At 32.3% G+C, this 24528-nt stretch overlaps 1 protein-coding gene across 1 annotated transcript; it reads right to left on the reverse strand.

The window, feature by feature from the left end:
• Positions 1 to 787: 787 nt before the first annotated feature.
• Positions 788 to 1756, reverse strand: LOC123660983. Its single transcript, XM_045595999.1, has one exon. The coding sequence runs from the start codon at positions 1754 to 1756 to the stop codon at positions 788 to 790; it is 969 nt and encodes a 322-aa protein (XP_045451955.1).
• Between the last annotated feature and the right edge of the window lie 22772 nt (positions 1757 to 24528).

Here is a 24528-nt window from a genome sequence, read left to right on the forward strand (position 1 = left end):
TTTGTTTTCAAGCCACGACAGTTCTGATAAAATACTGATAACACATATTTATCCATTGTTAAACCGAGTATATAAAACGTATTTAATAACATAATAATGCCGCCTACCCGCAAATCTCAAATAAAAACATAAATAGTAAATATTTAATCGCAGCTGATTTAAAAAAACATAGAACCTAAATACAATATACTTAATATTCCTAAGTTTGCCTGCAATACAAAATATATTATAAAAATATGATAATATAAAAATAAATATTTTATCACACTGCCAGTAAATACATAAAAGTTCATCATAGTAAAAAAATACTAATCGAAGACGCATAGCCACAACAAAAGCAACCGTAAACACACCACTCCAGCCACCAATAGCTGTGCTTGCATAAAACGCGACGGAGACATAATAATATAATAGTCGTATAAAAATTAAAAATAACAAAAAACTATGTATGATAAATATATTACAGTTAAGCTTTATATATAATAAATAAAAAATAATTACATTGCTATAAGGGTACAAGCCCACCACTACAAGTTCACAATGGTAATAAAGCAATAAGCACGCCCTGAAAGCAGTAACAGAAGCAGACGTAAACATGTTACTCAAGCCACTCATAGCTATGTTTGCATTGAACGCAACAGAGACGTAATATAACAGTTTTATACAATACAGAAACAACACAACGACACGTATTACATGATAACAAAGCTTTATATATACTAAGGGAAAAATAAAAATATTATTATAGGAGTGCGAACCCTCTACTTGTAAATAGTAAGAAAAGATGTTACTTGAACTTGGAGATGTCAGCTGATGTTTTAATAGCAATAACGGGCGATGTATCCGATTTGCGAGCGAGAATTGTGCCATGCTTAATCCATACATATTTATAATCACACTGCTTAGCAACTTCCCGACACCGGCGAAATAATAGTTTGTAGTGTAATGTTAAGTGTTCGTTTATGTACACAGAGTTTGGTGATCCTGATACGGATAGCCTTGCTGAGTCCAAGCCTTTCATGGTGCGACACGCAGCCAGTACATTGTCGCGTTTTAGTTTACTGGTAAACTTAACAACAATATTTTTTGGTCTTCGATCCTTTTGATCACCATGAGGTACTCGATGAATGGCTACAATATCCGTGGAACGTATAGGATGTTTGATTTCGTTTCCTAGGCATTCTAATATAGACAATAGGTTTTCACTGCGTCGCTCCGGGAGATTAGAAATTTCAATATTGCAATCCCTTGCCTGCTGTTCCATGTTTAAGATTTTATTTTCAAGGACTGATATTTTACCCTCGCAGTCGACAGATGTCTTTGTTCCACTCTCCAATGATTTGATACGAGTATCAAACTCGTCCAGGCGATCCGACGAGAAATTCAATGATTTTTCGAATTCATTTAAACGGTTGTTAAATAGGGTGATAGAATTATTTATTTTGATATTTTCAGCTTTCAACTTGACTATGTTATTATTGATATCACTTAACAATGTAGATATTTTGGATAGCTCTGTAGACATAGCCGAGCTTACTGCCGTAGCAACACAGTTTGAGATGCATTCATTAATATTTGTATTCCATAATACCATTTGCTGCTTGAACCTTTCCTCAAAGATGCCAAAAAGTTCACTCATATCTGGATCATGGGGTACTTTTCGTTTTCTAGAATAGGTGTAATCGATTTGTTCATCACATTTTGACAGGTCACCGTCCGATAAGAATTTGTTTGGTGGCGTTCTTTGCAAAGACATTATCAATATAAGATCCTGGGAGTTAGAGGAAAACAAAAAATATTTGTTGTCTCTTAGTCTAGCGGTGAGGTGGTGAGGAAACCGCACCGCTGCGGCCGACAGATGCGATGCCAGAAAGAGAAACCTCGCTTAGATGTTACTATCGCGATTAACTTAACACAGATTAGTTTCACAGCAAAACAAGTTATCTACTTATTACACTACGGAAGTAAATCGTATGCACTTTATCTTTTTATTGTTAGTATACCAGCAGCACGTCCGTCTCAAACAAGTGACCGACGATGAATGATAATTCTCAAAGATGACTTTTCTTTCAGTCCGTTTCGTTGTAAAAGTGAAAAATTGTACTATGGTTTTATGAATTTAATAATAAACAATTTTCGAAGATTTACTATTCTATTAGACAGAATGTCTGGTGATATAGTATCGTATATATATACTCCTATGTGTCCTTTATAGAATCGTAAACTATGCATTTGACCATGTATGATCTTCAGTAAAGGTTAATACATGAGACCACAATGGTTTCTGAGTTGGTACGACCAAAAAAAAGTATAGCCAGTATATCTATATAAAATAAATGTTTGTCTGTATGTCCTTTATAGAATCGTAAACTATGCGTTTGATAATGCCAAGATCTTCAGCAAAGTGTTGTGAATGAGCCCACAAAGGTTTTTGAGTTGGTATGACCAAATAAAAGCGTAGCAACGCGTAAACGAAAATCATTTCCAGCACGAGAATGTCGCCACACAACAAATTAAAACAGTGGAACAGTAACCACAAATGTCGAGACAGATGAAACCGCGCGCAACGTCGAGCGATTCAAACGTAACTTGTTTACAAAAAACTACGTCAATCGTTATAACTGTCAACATAGATGAAGTAGATGAAAAGTCGTCGAAGCTATTATGATTGTCAGACTTAATAATTTTATTGGAGGACACTTTACTTGTTTTTGTATAACGAAGAAGTAAATTCAATTTAACTCAAATTCTATTTAATTTGAATGAACTGTAAAATAATTTACGTATTTGAGACGTTGCAATATTTTACTTATTACATAATAATTTTAGTAATTTTTTATTTTATTTTTTAACAATGTTAAGATTTAAAAAGTTGCCAGACATATTAATGCAGGATTTAAGTTGACAATTGATCACACATAATTAAATAGTATAATGTGAAAGATTCTTAACTTTATTTCTCTCTTAATACAATAAGTTTACATTTACATTCAGTTAATAATAATTATTTAGGTGATATATTTTGATAATAATTTTCATCTAAGAACTACGTTATTACTTTTAATAACATTTATCTAACGGGTTTTACAGAAATTACAAAAAACATTATGAAGCAACTTGTAGTTGTAATATAAGTATTATTTGAAAGTTTTCAAAATTACACCTTTTGAAGTAAAACTTCTTTACGCATGCTTGACTTGGGGAGTAAGCTGGTGAATGCGTGACGAGAGCGTTACGAAAAGTGTGATCGGGTGGGGTAAACGGAAGTTGGAGGGAGATATAAGTTAGTAAAGATGGAAAGAGAGTTACGTTTCGTAATTTTTACTTCAATATTGTAGTCTAAAGCACATTCGTTTTTTTCTTTACACTTTTCTTTTAATTATAGTCCAGCTCATGACTTGCACTTCACAAGAATCTTGAATAATGGAATGCTCAGATTATATCTAAGAGAGTGCCTAGGAAATGACTTAGTCACGATATTAGCGGTTCGTATCAGAAGTAACTAGTCATTAATATATAATACAAAAAAGGACGTTTTTTTATCTGTATTCAACAGTTTATTACAGAGCACATTGTCCTTACTACATAGTTGGAAATATCCTGCTCAAAATCTGGAGCAGCCCGATTGGGGGAGTACCTCGACTCAAAGAAGATCATACCTAAATTATACGTTTTCAAGTAGTGTTGTATTCCAAAGTTAAGTAAGGTGGATATAGCTCCTGGATAGATTGGAGGTAGGGCTGACAACACGCTTTCGATACTTCTGATGTTTCAAACGTCTTTAGGCTATAGTAAACACTTACCATTCGGTTGGCCGTATCCTTTGTTGCCATCTTTGAGATATAACAAAAAATACAAAAAAAAAATGGAAATGATTTAGAAGTAACCAAAATAAAAATCAAAAATGATTGTATTTACATAGGCCTCAAAGTACCAGCATCTTCGGATCGTTATTTGACAAAATAAAATTTGACGAACGTAGCCTACGTTGAGTAAGACAAGTTATAACATAAAAAATACTAAGGCTAATATAAAAATATGTTGTAAAAGACCTTTTTCAATTCCTTTTTCAATGTCAGGCCTATAATAGAGATAAATCAACATGTAACCTACCTAATAACTTAAAAGATTGTTTAACTGAAAATGGCCTTATACAGACAGTTAACTTTTTGAAAAAGATAAATATGTACAAGGCTATATAAATGTTACTATCGCTAATGACCTTAGCTGTTAAAAAGCGACTATAAATAAATAAATTAAAAAAAAAAAATTCATTCAGTAGTCAGGATCTACTAACTTAGGTACTTTGTATTTTACTTCTCCGCAGACCTTAATATGTCAATCAAATAAACGTGACGGAAAAATTCATTTAAGTTACTACTTACTTACCCTACTCTACCTTACCTCTAAAATCGCTTGATTTTTGTTGATTTTGTATAATAATAGCTGACCCCCACAAACGCTGTTTTGCCATCTATGTTATTAGCAACCTTAATCCCCCTTGTAACTTAGGGATATGAAAAATAGATTTTGGCCGATTCTCAGAACTACCTGATATGCACACAAAATTTCATAAAAATTGGTCCAGCCGTTATGTAGGAGTATAGTAACTAACATTATGACATGAGAATTTTATATATAAGAATTGTTATATAATATCGTATAATACTTTTTTTTTTATGTTATTAGGTCGGCAAACAAGCGTACGGCTCACCTGATGGTAAGCGATTACCGTAGCTTATAGACACCTGCAACACCAGAAGCATCGCAAGCGCGTTGCCGACCCAATCCCCAATCCCCCCAGGAGCTCTGGTCACCTTACTCACCAACAGGAACACAATACTGCTTGAAAACAGTATTATTTTGCTGTGATCTTCTGTAAGGTCGAGGTACTACCCCAGTCGGGCTGCTCCATATTTTGAGCATATTTAATATACTATCATACGAGTATATCATAATATATCAAAGGGGGTACCCAAAAATATCTGTAGGTACTAAAACTAAACCTTTAAAGCTATACATTGTTTTTGTCTTTTTTTATATTTTATTTTTTTATATAATGTCATATCATATCATATCATATCACATGACATGATATTATATTACAATATCGTATTTGGTACAGATATATATTAAATTAAGGCACATCTGTTTCTCATATATATCTCGTCTCGCCATCTGAAACTCGCTCTTAAACGATATATCATCAGATGGACACACCCAATATCCGGCGCTCGGTAAACTAAGATGGAATCTAATGCGACGTTCTATTACAAACCAGTTTGATAAATAGTTTTTTCAGTATTCGATTCTAAACAAAAAAGAATTTAACATACAGATTTATATATTTATTATTTGATTTACAATTTATGTACACTAGGATAGCAAAAGGAAATAGCTCTTATAAACAATGCTGTTACAAAGGCACTATTTATCCCATGATGGAATCTCTTCCAATAGTCCTGCCACAGGAAACTTGTAAAACAGTCGCAAAATTAGCGTGTACAATCTAAACATATTGAGAATAAAAATATAATATATAATAAATACATAATTATATATTATATAAATGCATACATACATAATAATGTATACACAAAGATTTTTTTAATTTAAAATCACGTGTTTTTTAAACTTGCCTTGCATTCATTTTCATGTAACATTTTTATGCGGTTAGAAAAATATAATCTATACTAATATTATAAAGCTGAAAATATTGTTTGTTCAACGCTTGGATGGCAAATTTACTAAGGAAGACTATTGTCTATTTTTTTTCCTTAAATTAAAGTGTATGAAATTGCGGGACACAACTAGTGTACTATAAATACAATAAAACAGTTCAGCTTCAACTTAATTGTACAGTTAACAATAACAGCATATTTACATTGATTTTAACTCTTTGATCCTACGATTTTATTTAAAAGGTAAATGTTACAGGTTGTAAAAATTTAGTACTGGCAGATACAATTTCAATTTTTTTTTATAACTAGGTCATCAAGCATCCGGCTCACCTGATGATAAGCGGCTACCATACTATATAGACGTCTGCACCGCCACAAGCATCGTAAGCGCATTGCCAACCCTACCTCCAATGCCCCCAGGAGCTCTGGTCACCTTACTACCAACAGGAACACAATACTGCATGAAAATTGTATTATTTAGCTGTGATCTTCTGTAAGGTCGAAGTACTATCTCAGTCGGGTTGCTCCAGATTTTGAGCAGGACATTCCCTGCTATACCCCACCTCAGTTAAACCTACCTTAGTTTTATATCTTTGCTATCCCGTCGGAAAAACGTTAAGAAAATATTATGACGCGATTTTAGAACTAATCAAGCTAATACGATTCTATTATCATATGCAGAGTTTAATAAAGGTACCACTATCATATCCGATATTATCATATTTATGTAATGTATAGAAATAAACTTAGGTGTTATATTAGTCTGAAATGAGGGTCAGAGTGTTATAAACGAGATTTCAGCAGGATATTGAAACATGTATGGAGAGGTCGATGCGGTCACAGAAACAAGGTCACTCCGAGGTCTCTAATAATAACTTGTCATAAACGCGACAATAACTGTATATCTTTTTTTTACGTTTGATCTAAAGTTGAAATGCGATGCTATAATTCTTTTATAAGGTTGATTTGTATGATTGGTTCAGCCTGTAACATACCACTGCAAGGCAAAGGCATCTTTCTCCATGTAGAACGCTACTCCATAGCGGGTTGGTGGATTTTCTTATGTGGAGTATATTATTTATTAGCCGATCCAACTATTAAAACGCCTGTAGTTTTAGCTATCATACCTTTTCTGATTTATGCGCCATTTTATAATTTTCCTTTCCGTGAGAATCATTTACAAAGAAAAATTTGAAGAATAAACGTAAGTAGCCGAACGGGACATAGCCGTTCTCGAGCTTTGTACTTATTAATACATTTAACGATTTATTTTCATTTATATTTAGTTTACTGTCTTATAATATGTTAATTAATTACATAATAAGATGTTCTTTTGAAAATCAAGACAATTCCTGTATTCATAAGGTTAACACTTGTTCAGATACAAGTTAGCTGTTCCGTTGGGAAGAAGTCATGATAGTGAAGTTGAAAAGTGAGTAATTTCAAGCCTTGTGCATACCTGATAAGGTATATATTTTTTATATAACTTAGGCGTAAAGCGTAATAACTTAAGTGTAGGACTCGACTGCTGGTAAGCGACTACCGTAACACTAGAAGTGTCGCAAGCGCGTTGCCGACCTTCAAATACCCCCGGAAGCTCTGGTCACCTTACTCACCATCAGGAACATAACACTGCTTGAAAGAAGTATTATTAAGCTGTGATATATCAATATAAATTAACAAACTTGGGTTGTCTCTTTTTAATTCAAAATAACCGCTTTTTACTAAAGTCATATGTATGTATACACGGTACATATATCAAAATAACATTTATTACAATTTCTGCCAGTCTGTCTATCTATCTATTTAATTTGTTTCAATTTGTGCTAATTTCTGAATCAACTGGACCAATTGTGATGGGACTTTCACTGGCAGAGAGCTGATGTAGTTAGGAGTAACTTAGGTTACTTTTATTTCAGAAATTTATTTATTTTATAACTCTGCGAACTGAACAATAACTTTTTAGTTAAATTCCACGCGGACGAAGTCGCGGGCACAGCTAATTAATAAATATAAATATTAACAAAAAATAATTAAACTGAATTTATAACTTTGAAAATGTATGTACAGAGGCAAATATTTTCATTTTTGTTATTTATCATAGCACTGTGTTCACACTCGATTTCGATCTAGCGTCTCTTGTATGGTATGATTAATAACAGCTTTCATTTGGCACAGTTTCAAATACGTTGACAATTGTACTCGGTTTTTTACAATGAGTATCATTTGTTAGTAGTTGTGTAGTTTTAAAGCTCAGATAGAAAAAAATGATTGGACAAGTAAAACAATGGATTTTAATTAATTGGAATTTGTGAAATATTTACGTTTAAATATTAATTGTTAATTTTAGTTGTTAATATTTTTATTTCCTATTATTATTATAAAAGTAGCGTTTGCTTTTGACAATAAGTTTTATTATATTATTTAGAATAAAACTTTTCAAGTAATTTTTTATTTTTATTTTTCGATTTTCGTTATTGATATTTATAAAAACGGCCGTTTGCTGCTTAATAGTAATAATACATTATAATAATTTAATTACATGAAAAAAAACCTTAAAATTACTTTTGAAAATTCGTTTTGCGTTAAATATACAAAAATTGAAATTAAATATTAAGTGTAATTTATTTTTAATGATTTTTTTACATGTACATATAATAAATCTCTCGAGAACATCTATAATTAAGTTAACTAAAACTTTTTGTTATTCTTACGTTTGTTTTTATAAAGTTTGCTAAGAGTAATAAGAACATTTTCATTTTTGTTAATGAAAGAAATTCCAACAAAATTTAATCAAATATGATCCATTTAAGAAAATGTGAATACTAATATTCTACACGCTTAACCCTTTAAAAATACCAGATGAACGAAAACGACCCATTATATTTTTATTATGTGTATAAATATTTATGTCGGCTAACGAAATAATTGGCTGAATATCCACTTTAGTCAATATGGACGTCATGAAGGAAAAAAAAATGTTTAACAGACTGGATTTAAATTTTTATTGTATTTACAAGCTACCAGTCTGTACATTGACTTAGTGACGCTGTTTTTAATGCACCATATAACTAATTTTGAACTAAAACACAATTTATATATTATTTTCAAAAGAGTAACTGCGGAGTTTCTTGCCGATTCTTCTCTGGAGAATCTCTGTTCCGAATCGGTGGTCCACTTTTAAGAATAATAATAGCTTTTAACAATTTATGTAATGACGGTTCGAAAGTGCTTCAAGCCTATTTGAATAAAATTATTTTTGATTTGATTTTGGTTGGTAAAACTTGGTTTTGCTTGTGAAGATTAAAATTTACCAGAACTGTTTTTTTTTGTTCCTCATCCTCAATCCTCGACTCATGGATGATTCAATTAATCTTCTTAATCTTTGATTTTTCCTCAGAGATCTAGTAAAGATTAATATCCAATCTCAGACTTTATCGAATACTTTTCTACGTAGAGAGATTTTGCCCCATTGGTGGATTTTGTACTAACCCTGATGTCTGCTTCAGTGGTTATGGGTTCAATTTCTACCCGAATTTGTAACATATTTTATCTATGTATGAATCCTTTATACTTTCATTTTTTAAAAAAGTTGTAGCTATATCAGCTGACCGTTACCCGAGAACCAAACATCAAATTACCTAACTTATGAAGACACGATAATGTGTGATAAAATATTTAGGAACAAACGTATGTACAGGGCAATAGCTTTAAGCGTCCATAATGAACTTTAAGCTCCGACTGCTTCGAGTGAATCATAGCGAGATCAAATATGATTTTCCAGCCTTTGTGTAAATCATTAAAACGTATATTGAATGAGATAAATTATCAAAAGTTTTATCTATATTTATTTATTTTTTTATTTATTTATTTATTTATTTATTTCATTAAGGTACATGTAAGAATAATAAGATGCCACATAAAGTCATTAGAGTTTTACCGGACATATATTAGGTAATATAAATGATAGTTTGTTGGTTGTTGGGCTCTATTAAGACTTTGTTCGTCAATTCCTTAATTCTTAGATATGACATTTTCTTTTAATCTGCTTCGAATTAACAATGAACAATTGTACTCTAGTTTTATGAATTTAGTAATAAAAATGGTACCAAATCAACTTCATTCAATTTCAGTTCTTTTCTACTCCAAATATAGATAAAGAAATGTATTACAACAAACATTTTAACATCTATCTGGATATAAATGAATATTTGTCTGTATGTCTGCATGTCTATGGAAGTTTGAAAGTAGCACCCGTGATGAAGAAAATGAGGAGCAATAGGTTAGCGTGGTATGGACATGAAATGAGGAGGGATGAACGCTATGTTGGTAAAAGAATGTTAGGGATGAATGTCGAAGGACGATGAGTGATCGGCAGACCGAAAAAGCGATGGATGGATTGTGTGAGTGAGGATATGAGAAAGAAAGGAGTAAGCACTGAAGTGACGAATAATAGAGAGGAATGGAAGAGGAAAACATGTTGTGCCGACCCTACATAAGTGGGATAACGTGATGATTTGTCTGTATGTCCTTTATGGAATCGTAAACTATGCATTTGATTATGTCAGGATCATCTATCATAACCGAATATTATAAAACTTTTAATAAGGATAATTTTGTTCTTTAACTTGGACAATATGTTCATTGTTTGTAAGTTCATTTTAACTTTATTTGAATAATATGTAAATTGTATTTTGAGGAAAGCTTCATTCATTTCAATTTAATTAAGATCTAACATGCCTTGTAAGAGTTCTTCTCGAAACATGTCAAGAAGTCAGAGCAAGACGGATATGGTTATGTAGTTGGAGTATGTTTGCAAACTAAAGTTCGATGGATCAAATCTGGGTTATATCATTTTAAATATGAGTTTAAAATTTACTGAAAACTTAATTAATATTATTAATATAGCGTCGTGGTAGATTTAGTTCCAATCTTTTGTAAGCGATTTCCAAAAAAGGAAGAGGTTCTAAATTCGATTGTATTTTTTTAAATGTATGTTACCTCAGAACTTTTGACTGAGTGGAGTGATTTCGGTGATTTTTTTATATCGAAAGGTCGTTCTTTTCATCATCATCATCAGTTCAGCCTATTGCAGTCCACTGCTGAACATAGGCCTCCACAAATTCGCGCCGAAAATGGCGTGAACGCATGTGTGTTGCCCATAGTCACCACGCTAGGTAGGCGAGTTGGTGACCGCAGGCTGGCTTTGTCGCACCAAAGACGCTGCTGCCCGTCTTCGGCCTGTGTATTTCAAAGCCAGCAGTTGGATGATTATCCCGCCATCGCTCGGCTTTATTAATTTCAAAGTGGTAGTGGAACTGTGTTATCCCTTAGTTGCCTCTTACGAAACCCACGGAAAGAGAGGGGGTGGCTATATTCTTTAATACCGTAGCCACACAGCCTACGACGAGGGCGTACGTGCTACTTACTAACTATAAAACACTGAAAAGTATCGATCAAAAAGAAGCTTACACTAGTAACGTTTAATAGCATATGAATATCGAATAACAAATTTGAAATTAAAAATATCTTGAAATATGTCACGTAATTTTTAAATCTTAAAAATAATTACTGGTAATAGTATAGAGAATCACCAGAATCAGTAAAATTAAAAAAATCGTAGGCGACTTATTCTGGTCATAAAAATTTATTTTAATATAAAGTGACATCCATAAGTACCGATTTTTAGAATTTCAATGATCAATCCCTCATATTTGCTAATATCGACAATGACGCATCCTTATTCCCGCCAGATCAGCATTCAATAACCAATAAAGCCGACCGACATATATACGTTTATATTACGAAGGTCAAACGATTATTACTGACCGTATGAGGCGTTTAATTAATAATGTTAATCGTATAGTCTATAATAAAAATAAATTCATATAAATAAAAGATATAATTAGGTATGACTTCGTCACTTCTTTATTCTCATGAAATATCTATATTTATTTTTAATTTAAATTTGAACTTTTTAGAAGGTTTAAAATTTAAATTAATAATAACTATTTTATCTGTTAAAAATAATCTATCTGACGTAAATAATATCTAATATATTATAGTGAAACAAATTTTTCGGATTTTATCGTGGTTTATTATGTCTTTAATTTCACAACGTTTCTGATACTTTACAGCCACTATGGTCACGGGAGGACTGCCCGTCCTCCGAAAAAGTTGTTTCATTATAGTGAATGAAATTTGCGAAAACATTAGAAAACAAAATTTATATCGGATTCTTATTCAAAATTTGTAGTTTGATAATTGTGTTAAAATAGACCCCAGAGGCATGTTTTTCATACTGCTGACAAACTATCAGTAAATAATATGTACGATTTTATTTTTGTGTTACCCACACATTAGGAATTCTAAACATTTATGAACATCATATCAAAAATTGACGGCTCCAGCGGGGTTCGAACCCGCGTCTCCGACCGACCGTGTCGGCGCTCTAGCCAATTAAGCTATGGAACGATGTACCTAGATCTAAAGAGATAGATCGAAATTTTTGATATGATGATTTTATTTTCGGTTTAAGCGAACCGTGGCGCCGTCTATAGTGAGTTCATTACAGAAACCCGTATTTATTCAAAGTTTCATATTACAATGAAAATCTTTGACAGGAGACGACACCTTGCTATTTTTAATATGTACTACATTTACTATTTTTAATATGTATTACAAACAGACACTCCAACTTTATTTATTTGTATAGATAAAACCTTGTTTTACTTAGTGGGTCTTTTTGCGATAAAATATAATTAAAGAAAAAATTGTCTCGTAATTACTCGACGTAACGTCAAAAGTTTTGAAATGAAAGCATTAAAATGAAACTATTTCATTAAAAATGTATGAAAGCGAAACACTTGACGACCGACTCATCATAAAAAATTTCAACTTCTTGAAATCTTCACAATCTTAGAACATTTTAAATTAAATCGTCATTTTTAAAGGGATTTTTAAAATTGCATATAGTAATGAGTGTCCTTAGAGGTTAAATTTCCCGTAAGTATATTCTTGTGGGTGGGTTGGTATGTGTTTTTTGTTGTATGTTCAAACTCATAACCCTTATTATTATATTACAGTCATCATCATCACTTCAGCCACACAGTTCAGTGCTGGACATAGGTTCCACAAGTTCGCGCCGAAAATGGCGTGAACTCATGTGTTTTGTCCATAGTCACCACGCTGGGCAGGCGGGTTGGTGACCTTCGTTGATCTTCGGCCTGTGTATTTCAAAGACAGCAGTTGGATGGTTATCCCGCCATCAGTTGGCCTTTTAAGTTCCAATGTGGTAGTGGAACTGAGTTATCCCTTAATTGCCTCTTACGACACCCACGAGCTATATTGTTTCTGCCGTAACCACTCAACAAACATTTAATACAGTACTAGGGTGATAAACAAGAATACAGTCCACCCAGCGATAAGAAGTTGCCGTAGCTTTATACACCAACAGGATCAGAAGCATCCCAAGCTTGCTTATTCCTGGCCTATCTTCGAAACTCTAGCTATCAGCACATCAGGAACACGAGATTCGTTATGAGCAGTGTCATTAGTCTTTGATCTCGTGTACGATACTCCTCCAGTCCTTATGATGCTTCAGATTCGAAGCAAACATTTTTAATGTGTCATACTTAAAAATACTTAATTTCAGATTTTAAATGTCATAATAATATAAAACGTAACTTTTTTTTAATATTTATGCTGTTTTAATCGACTTCAAAAAAGGTTGAGGTTACTCAGTTCGACCGTATAAATATATATATTTTTTATGTATGTTCGGGGATAACTTCGTCGTTTATGAACAGATTTTCATAATTCTTTTTTTGTTGGAAAGGAGATAGGGATATCAATGGTAGTACGATGATAAGGAAACCAGGATCTGATGATGGAATCCTAGAGAAATCGACTGTAACCCTCGAAAATCGTAGTGACGACCTGTGCGTTTGTTAATTGTTTCGTCTACTTACGTTGTATTACTTGTCGATATAATTGAAGTCAGTTTTTGTCGTTTGCTATCATACACAATTATCTATAATTTGGTCATCCACGGTTTCTTGAAAAATTCACTTTTATGACTTACTTATGAATTGTTACTTATGTTCATTCTGCTACATGGAGAAAAAGGGCTTAGCCCAGAAGTGGAATATTACTGGTTGAATCAAACGATCTTTAAAAAAAAGTGTAAAATAAGACGTATATAACATTGATTGTTAAATGAATTTAATTGAAAGTTAACTGAGCCATTTGTTAATATAACAATGAACAAAAAGTGTGTACTTAAATTTGAAACGGTAAAAAACTTTAAAACTTGTTTTAACATTTTCGAAGCTTGTTGGAATAATTAAAGAAGTTCTTTAATAAATAATTTAGATACAACTTTCGCCTTCGATTTTACCCGCAAGGGTTACTTTCAGTGAGTTTCCAAGTATTTGAAAAATTAAACTTTTCAATGTTACTTACTGAACAGTTTTAAACGCAGTTGAACCTTTTTTTGCTAACTTCCTTCAAATTTGGTGTTTTTTTTTTTTTAAATTAGATTTCCGTCTTTATAACCGACTTCTAAAAAGGAAACGATTCTCAATTCGAGTGTATTTTTTTATGTAATTTACCTCAGAACTTTTGACTGAATATATGATATACGAAATTATATACGAAACGTAACTGACTATGAGAGAAAGAGAGAAAGAAAATGTGTGCTCGCACGTCTCTCTCTTGCTCCGTTCGCCCCACCCAATCACACTTTTCGTAACTCTCTCGTCAGGCATTCACCAGCTTGCTCCCGAAGTAAGCGCAAAGAAGTTTTACTTCAAAAAAAACTGTATTTCTATACATAATTTTTACAAGGCCGTAAATATTGTAATCTAAATAATCTCATATAGAATATGTTTGGTATAACCATAATATAATAGAGATAAACAAAACATGAGCTGTTATGTACATAATTAATTACCACGAGGTTACCCCGTACTCGACGTATGAATACCAACCTGAAGGGGTGTGTTGTCACTTAACGTATTAGTGCGGGTTCAGTGCTCGCCTTTGTGCTCACAATCCTTTATAAGTTCCTTTATTTTTACCAGAAAATTCATGTACCATAACTCTGCGATTTTTTTAAAGAATAGCTAGGGAGTTTCTTTCTAATTCTTCTCTGCATAATCTACGAGTACATTCCGAATCGGTGACTGCATTATTTTTAACTATAAATTATTCATTAGAATAAATATCATTGAATTTGAAAAAGAACGATTCAAAAGTGCTGACTAGAACAAATGGCGGACATGTTCCCTACCATAAGTAATGATCGCTATCAGGTGTATATGATAGCTTTGTAAAAAACAATGCAGGTTAATAAATAAGAAATAAATTAGTTATTGGGACATTTAAAAAAAAAATATGTGTTTACTGACGATCGAAAAAAACCGACTTCAAAAACATCGACACGTAACACAACGTAGGTAGTCAAATTGTTTTAAGTAAATACGCATTATCAAAGACTTCCCGTATAAAAAATTTAAATGGAACCACAAAACAAGCATCAGCTTTTTATTAAAAAAAGAATAATCGATATCGGTACTTCCAGCGAAAAGCTATGCGGTGTAATACAACGTAGGTCGACGAAAACATAGTTAAGTAAATACGCATTATTAGATATAACTCGAAAAGTACTTGTTAGATATCAATCAAATGGGATCACATGACGAGCACCACCAAACGGTGGTGGAATGAAAAAAAATCATCGATATCGGTCCACCAAGTAACAGTTATGAGGTACATAAAATGTTATCATGTTTATCCTATTTATACATGTTTATCATTTCAACTGTATAGTCAATTGATCGGGACTTTATTGAACTATTTTTGAATTGCTTTTTAATGTATTTTAATTATTATTGTTTGTTATAATAATCTTTATGTATACATGCTTAAATTAATAGAATAAATGTAACACTCATAATTAAGATAACGCTTAGTTTTTAAGATCTTTTGTTTATGATTATATCTGTCTATTGTCAGTGTCTATCTTGTTAGTTTTAAATAAATAAATAAATAAACAAACAAATAAATAAATAAATAAATAAATAAATAAATAAATAAATAAATAAACAAATAAATAAAATACAGTCAAATTGAGAACAGCCTCTATTTTTTTAAATAAACAAATTATTTTTTACTTACCTATTTTTGTATATCTATGTATTATATGTTCTTAAATAAATTATATTAGTACCTATATTTTATAGAAAATTTTGATGTTTTTTACGTTTCAATTATGTTTGACAAATTATTAAATTACATTTAAAGTAACGTATTGAAAATGCTTTAAAAGATTTATTGCTAATTTTCAAGATGGCTCCTCTCGGTGAAATTTGCATTCAGAACCTTCGCTGGCCTGCACTTAGAACGTAGATAATAAATTTCAACAAATCACATGGCTTTTAAGATACCGTATTATACTCTATATAATCAAAATTTAATGTCATATTAATTTATATACCTTTTATATTAGTGCCTTATCTTGTACTTCTCAGCAGCTAACTGTGTTTGCTCACAAATGAAAATAACGACTTCAATTACATCGACATGCATTATCAAATATGATACAAAAAGTAATCATCAGATCTCGAATAAATATAAATGAGACCACATGACAAGCAATCATTAAAATCAGTACAACGATTGAAAACTTATGCGGTATAATATAACGTAGGTCGACGAAAAATTAGTTAAGTAAAAACGCATTATTCGATATAACTTAAAAAGCACTTGTTAGATCCCAAATAAATTTTAATGGGATTTCACTTAATTTTTATATTCCTTTTTATATATTAGTACTACTTTCCGCGCTTTAATAGTCATTAATATTTTATTTTAAAATATTGTCTCAACAACAAATACGAGGGAAAAAATAATCACCCATCAACATTTTTATGTGATTTGAAATCGTTCTTGTGTAGCACTGGTTCGATTAGGACTCGGGATAGATATTTCTTTTTGTACCAATATTTATTTTGGGTCTGGTTGTCTGTCCTTGAGGGTCTTACCACTGTGCCTCGGAGAGCACGTTAAACTGTTGACCCCGACCCGATAACGATTCATAACCCATGGAAACCAACTCAGGGAAACCCGTTAGCCATTGTTACTCATGGTAGGAGATATATTCACCAACCCTCCTGGAGCCTGGTTGATTAAGCTCTGGGCCTTCTCCTATATGGAGAACGAGGCCTATGCCCAGCTGTGGGACGTTAAACATTTAACTTTCGAGGCACGGTGGAGAGACCCACAAAGATAGTACATATACCCAGACCACGGATGTAAAGTATACTAAAATCGTATAAAAATTCGGTATTTTAACCAATTAATTAGGGGTGTATTTGTGAGTTTTTACCCTGTTTATGAAGATTGATTTAATAAATTTTTATCAGACCCCGAGGCAAGAATTCGGGACGTTACGAGAAAATTGTGTTTGCGTTTCGTCAACAGATGGTTTAATGTATAATATTTAATTTATCTGAACAACTTTCTATGTAATAATATGTGCTATCTTTAGTATTCCATCGCATATTCACAACAACATTTCCTTGTTCCATATTTAAGCTCATTATACAAAATAAAAATATATAAAAATAAATAAAATAATATATAAAAAAAAAACAATTAAATGTGTATTGTAATTTATTTCAAGTATAATTTTTATCAAAATTAATTTGTTTCAAAATTTTCACAATTAAATCAAAAGTGCGACTCGTGTGATTATAAATAATACCCTCATACTCGAGATCCCTTCGGATCAAATACTTTTCTAGGAATCCAGAACATTGCGAACCCAAACGCCCAGCATACTACAAATATTTCTATGGCCTATTCAAACATTTATCATATAATGACGGGCTTGGAATTACAGTGCGATGATTACAACTGTGAAAATAACTACGTTCATGTTAGTCTGTATGATTCACGTATGTAAAAATAAAATTATAGAGACCTTAATATGTGTTTTTGAGTTGGGAATATTTAAATTTAGAATGTATTCAAATCAAAATTTCAATATGAAGATAATATCATATTTTAACTAAGGTATAACAAGAAATTTCCTGCTCAAAATATGGAGCAGCCCGACTGGGGTAGTACCTCGACCTTACAGAAGATCACAGCTAAATAATACTGTTTTCAAGCAGTGTTGTGTTCCTGTCAGTGAGACCATACATCCTAAGGGGAATAGGGTCAGCAACACGCTTGCGATGCTTCTGGTATTGCAGGCGTCTATAAGCTATGGTAATCGCTTACCATCAGGTGAGTGAGTTTTCTGATCTAGTTATATATAAAAAAACCGCGGCCTAGTTATCACTAATATGAAGCATCAAAATCACGACACGCTTTACAACTTTTTAATTTGTTTGCATTACGAATAGAACCTTTATCTTTCATCTAATTTCTAGCATATAAAATTAACATACATCTTTAATGCTGGTTTTTCTGACGTGCATCAAATTAACCAAATGGTCTTGAAGACAAAATGTAAACTTACATCTAAAAGCCATCATCAAATCTAACCCAAATTTAGGTTATTCAAAGATATTTTGAGATACACATATACATAATATATGTCATAGCTGATGAATTTAGCTTCGCTGCTTATTTTAAGTGGAAAATAGCATCGTCACCCAAAATTCTGACTTATTATGCTCCAAGGAATAGTAAACAAATCTTACTATCTTTGATTTTTGACGATATTCCCAAATATCACTGCTTATGCCTAATATACGTACGTGTATTTATAATATTCGGTAAAATCGCGACACAATTCAAATAAAACGTCAGTTTACATTTCTTTGATGTGCTCATCGCGAAAGTGTAGTCAATAAGAATAATTTCTTTCGCACTTATCGTACATATGTATGTGAACGGAAACTTTTTTCGCGTTTCCTCGAGTGATGAAAGATCCGAGATGGCATTTGAAGATTCTGAAAATACGTATGTTTCTTTGACGTAGATTCTTATATGTATACGAAAACTTCTTTCACGAAATCTGGATTTAATTGGGCGAGTTTTGATTTGGACAATTTCTTTTATTATTTTTAAATCGCGTTTCATGTTTTCTAAATATTTGAATTCCATTTTCGAATTATAAAAGTAAGGTTTGTGTGATATTTTTCGTTCTACTTTCACGAAATGTGAGCGACTAAAGTTGCTGCTTAGTAGAAACAAATTAAAAAATTAAATTTGTAATGATGATTCAAAAATACTAAAAGCCGCGTCAATAATTAACATTTCTATTTGATTGACCTTGAAAACTAAAATTAATGTGTACAACAAATTCTAAGTCTCTTTAGTTATAAATAGTGATTCTTGTCTAGAAAGAAAACAATGAAAACACAGCTTCTACGGAACTATTTAAGGTAAACGTTTTCATAATGCGCTCGAGAAGCTCTCGTCCGATCGCTCAAAACGTTTCGATTGTGTTTGTGAATTCCAATTAAAAGGCCGCTCAAAATGAAAGCATTCTCAGCCGAGCGATTTTATTGACATGCCAGTCGGATCTGAGCACTTATTACTTAGTAAGTTTGACGCGCGGTGTCACATGTTTTAGATATGAACTAGTTAAGACAAAACCAAAGTAAAAAATTGTTTTATTCAAATAATCTTCAAAGGCACTTTCGAATTGTCATTTAACAAGTTAAAATTTTAATTACTTTTAAAAGTGAATATACCATCGGTTGGGATTGCTAATTCTGCAGAAACTGGCAAGAAAGTCCGTAGTTACTTACTTAAAAAAAAAAAAAAAAAAAACAATAAACTATGCTTTTATAGAAATTTGATATCTTGGTAATTAAAATTGTAAACAATAAAAATACAAGATTACACAGCTGCTTTGCTTGGCGCTAACTTATTTCGACATTTTTGTTAAATACATATTCATCGAAATACTTTTTTAATTTTTATTGTTACTTTAAATAATTACTAGCTGACTCGGCAAACGTTGTCTTGCCGCTAAACGCTATTTAAAAATAGGGGTTGGTGACAGAGGGGTGACAATTTAGTGTTGTATGTATTTTTCTAGGCCAAATCATAATAAAATAAAAAATATATAATTTATCAAAAAATTAAAAATATATATTTAGGGATGAACTACCCTTAACATTTAGGGGGGATGAATAATAGATGTTGTTCGATTCTCAGACCTACCCAATATGCACACAAAATTTCATGAGAATCGGTCAAGCCGTTTCGGAGGAGTTTAACTACAAACACCGCGACACGAGAATTTTATATATTAGATTGACGTCTATGTAATGTATAATCTGTGGCAATTACTAGGAGTTCATTTATCTTCGTGTATTTTTACTAAAGTTTTATTCGTCCAAGGTACTTAACATCTTCAAATAAATGATATTTGATTTCTTATCGATTTTATATTTAAAAAAACATCGAGTAGCAATTTCGTATAGAGAACCCTTTCATACAACAACCGATATAAAATCAATTCTTTTGTATGAAATAAATCAACGCATCGGATGTGTCGCAGACGTTATCTCCTCGACGTCTCTTACATTTTTTATATCCATTTGTCCCCATTAATGGGGTATGTTTTATTGTCTCCCGGGAGCGATACCTTGTTTCAACCCTTGTTTCTATGGATAAAAGGGTGTTTTTTGTAAAAAAAACCTAACCTTTTAAACATTTACAGATTTTCGTAAATGGACAAAATAGATTTACTCTTAATTTACACAATTTATTTACTTAGGTTTTTAACGGAAAATCGGTGATAATGTTTTAATCATTGCCTTCCTAATTGGTTAGTTTGTATTTGTGTAAAACAAACAGTCAAATCGCCCATGACTATTAAAAACGTCGGATGTGAAAAACAGCAACTTTACAGGAGAGCGATTCAAAGTGTAAATTGCGTGTATCTTTTTACTCATTTTAAGCAGGGTCATGAAATTTTAGAGTAATGCTGTACAGGCTATTTATATTTTGGATAATATTATTACTAGCCGGTATTTAATGTGTAAATATGAGAAAAGTCACTTGTTACATTTTTAACGGGTTAAGACTAATACTGATTTGTCAGAAGTACCACAACCGACATTATTGATTGTACGAAATTGATGATTGCTTGTCGGCAGTTCCATTTACGTCATTGTTCATTGTTAGTATTTATAAAAAATGTATGTCGTATGTAAATATTACTAAAAAACAAACGCCAAAAATTTAAAAAAGTGAATATATTTATTTTGCAATAACAAAGAAAAGTTTGTTGAATAAAGGAAATCGTCAAAATAAATACAAAATATTTCTTTTGACTTAAATAACTCAACCACCCTCTCACCCTAGCCCTCTTCCCGGGGGTGTCGTAAGAGGCGACTAAGGGATAACACAGTTCCACTACTACCTTGGAACTAACAAAGCCGACCGATGGCGGGATAACCATCCAACTGCTGGCTTTGAAATACACAGGCCGAAGACGGGCAGCAGCGTCTTCGGTGCGACAATGCCAGCCCTGCGGTCACCAACTCCCTGCCCAGCGTGGTGACTATGGGTAAAACACACGAGTTCACGCCATTTTATGCCTATGTCCAGCAATGGACTGTGATCGGCTGAGATGATGAAATAACTCAACAAATAATTACAGCTTTTGTTTTTTTTTTTAAAGTAATATTCAGATTAACTAAATCAAATCAATCTTCTTATTGACAATCAACAATTGGTGGCATAACTAAAATCTACTAAAAAAAACACAAAATCTTCTATAATAATTATCTAGATTTAATAAGACACTTGGGTAGTAATCAAATGTGATGTTGTAACATGTTTTAGATTAATCAATGAAAATCAGTCTTCTTCATCCAAGAAGATTCCTTCCGATACATTATAGAATTCTAATAAAAATTATGATATCTTTTGAGGATTAGTCACTTAAATGCGTCCTAAAAATTATATCATATTAAATTCTGTCAAAAATGTGTCATAACTGATACATATTTCATATGTGTCCAGTGTAATTAATATAATTCAAAGCAAGGATTTAAAATCCAATATTTCTGGAGTTGTCATCACTTTAACTTCATAAGGTTCACCTTCAGCTTTGGCCTAGCGAACGAGGCAGCGCCATTTCTCTGGTATATAATATAGCATCTTGCGTTCAAATCGTGACTCCAAATTCTTTTACTGCAAGCAAGTATAGAGAAAAAAACCTTCCTTCCGTTCCTGTTCTGACCCGGGCTATAGTCGGACCAAAACTTCTGCCTAGACTATATGCGTTTTCTTATATATATATTGATAAAGTCAACCTGAAACTTCATTTGCACAACGTTTTGCAATAGCTTCGTGGCACATAAAACATGTAGCTATTTTGTTAGACAAATTATAGAACGTACAGTTTAAGGTAGACAATTTCATTTTGTAATAAAACACGCTTACATATATATGTGGTGTTATCAAAACTTTTTCAAAATCAAAAGTAGCTGCTAATACTTCTTCATTCGACTTAGCTTCATCTTTATCTACTGATTACTTTTCATTTGTAGGTAATTCTTTAGTTTCGTATATGTGTGACAAGTATCATAGAGATCTTTTTTTGGGCTTATGATAAGCCAGTATTAAAATTTGCGTTAAGTATATTCCTATTTATTTGCATTGTCACTATATTTTTTTAGAATCAAATCATTCCGTGAATATGCTATACATTCGAGAAGCACTATCCACACCTTCTAAATATAGTTTCTTTGAATTTTTGCTGACACAATATGATACAATCAATGAAAACGATTTGACATCATCACACACACTTCTCGTCATCTCTTTATCTATAATTCAGTTCTTGTGCTAATATTTGCCACGTTGATCTACTAAAACTGAAATTCGTTCCTCAAATTTTTTACATTATGTAGTGAGATGATGCGCTTACCTGCAGATATTGTAGTTAAGAACATTACATACTATAACTTTTTATGGTCTGGATGGAAATAATAAAATTTTATGACCATACTTAGTAGTTATTGAGGTAAGGCACAGCAAGAAATATCCTGCTCAAAATATGGAGCAGCCCGACTGGGGTAGTACCTCGACCTTACAGAATAATCAAAGCTAAATAACGCTGCTTTCAAGCAGTTTTGTGTTCCTGTTAGTGAGTAGGTTGCAGACGTCTTTAAGCTACGGTAATCGCTTACCACCAAGTGAGCCTTACGCTTGTTGGGTGATCTAGTTATATATAAAAAAAATTGAGTTCACTCATCTTGAAAAGTTCTCGTTATGGTACTAACGACATTTAACTCCTTTCAAAAACCGGTTAACAAAGTTGGATGAGGTACATCCTACAATTTTAAATTACTTACTGTAAATGTCTCGTGTAATTTCTATTATCTATTATTAAATTTGCAATAGTATTAAACTATGAACTTTATTGTTAGAAATCGTAAAAGTAATATAATAAGTAAAAATTAATACCTGTTTCTCACTAGGTTTTGCTTTGCTCAAAATGTTTTCATCGGCATTTTTACTTCTATTACTATGTTTTTGTTTACCACGTCCAGTAGCTAGTTTGATTAAACGTGCTTATCTACTAGATATTGTGAACGGTGTTATAAAGTAAAGGATTAACAATAAAATGTCCTAAAAAAACAAGTGTCATAGCAACATCAGTTAGTCCCGCTAACATAGTCTGAAGTGGGAGATCGTGCGCACTCACCCGCTCCTGCGCACCGCTAACAACGTTGGTAGTTATCATCTGACATTGTTAGCGAGCTAGCCAGGTAATATCCGACATTTTTAAATTAAGTAATTCAAAAACTATGCATAAAATAAAAATTTTCTCTTCAGCTGATGATAGACTTGGTCATTTGGGAACGTTTTATGAAATAAACAAAAAAATGCGATTTTGCAGTTCCGACGATGTTAATAGTCACTAGCGAAATATAGTCAGTTAAATATAGCGATGAACTGTTGTTATTTTAGAAAAGGTTTTATTAGTAAAATGAACGAAGCAATTAAAAAATACATATTTAACGTTTTAAGTCAATACTCATTTTAAATTTATTTAAATGAAAAAGAGTTTGTATCCGAAAGTACGTAATATATACTCGTCGTCGGGGTCTCCTTTTTCGCATTTATTCCTAAGTTAGAAGGACCCACTTTTTTACAGTAAGAAGCGATCTGCTTCAGCCCAATACAGTCCACTGCTGGACATAGGTCCTCCACAAGTTCGCGCCAGGCAGCCCAGTTTTCCGCAATCCTCATCCAGCCTACACCGGCAATCTTACGTGGATCGTCTGTCCAGCCAGCTTTATACCAATATGTAATTTGACCTCGTACACGATCAAATCAGCAAAATCAAGAATCATTTTAAACATATATAAATTCGTTGATGTTTTTATGTTACGTTGCATTTTTCTCCTTTCTTGTGTAATGTATGGTACATTCGATTTATCTAATATATAAAATTCTCGTGTCACGGTGTTTGTAGTTAAACTCCTCCGAAACGGCTTGACCGATTCTCCTGAAATTTTTTGTGCATATTGGGTAGGTCTGAGAATCGAACAACATTTATTTTTCATCCCCCTAAATGTTAAGGGTAATTCACCCCTATTTTTTTTTTAAATTTTTAGACAAGTTATTTATTCCTTATTTTATTATGATTTGGCGTTGAAAAATACATACAACCCTAAATTTTCACACTTCTACCACCAACCCCTATTTTTAAATTGCGTTTAGCGGCAAGACAACGTTTGTCGAGTCAGCTAGTATATAATAATAATAAGCACTTTATCATCGCCTTACTGTTACTTTTCTTTTCATTTCGGAGATTCCCAGGGGAATTCCTCTTCACCAAGACATACCTTTGTACATT

Source organism: Melitaea cinxia, chromosome 16 (genome assembly GCF_905220565.1).
Source record: "Melitaea cinxia chromosome 16, ilMelCinx1.1, whole genome shotgun sequence".
NCBI classification, from domain to species: Eukaryota; Metazoa; Arthropoda; class Insecta; order Lepidoptera; family Nymphalidae; genus Melitaea; species Melitaea cinxia.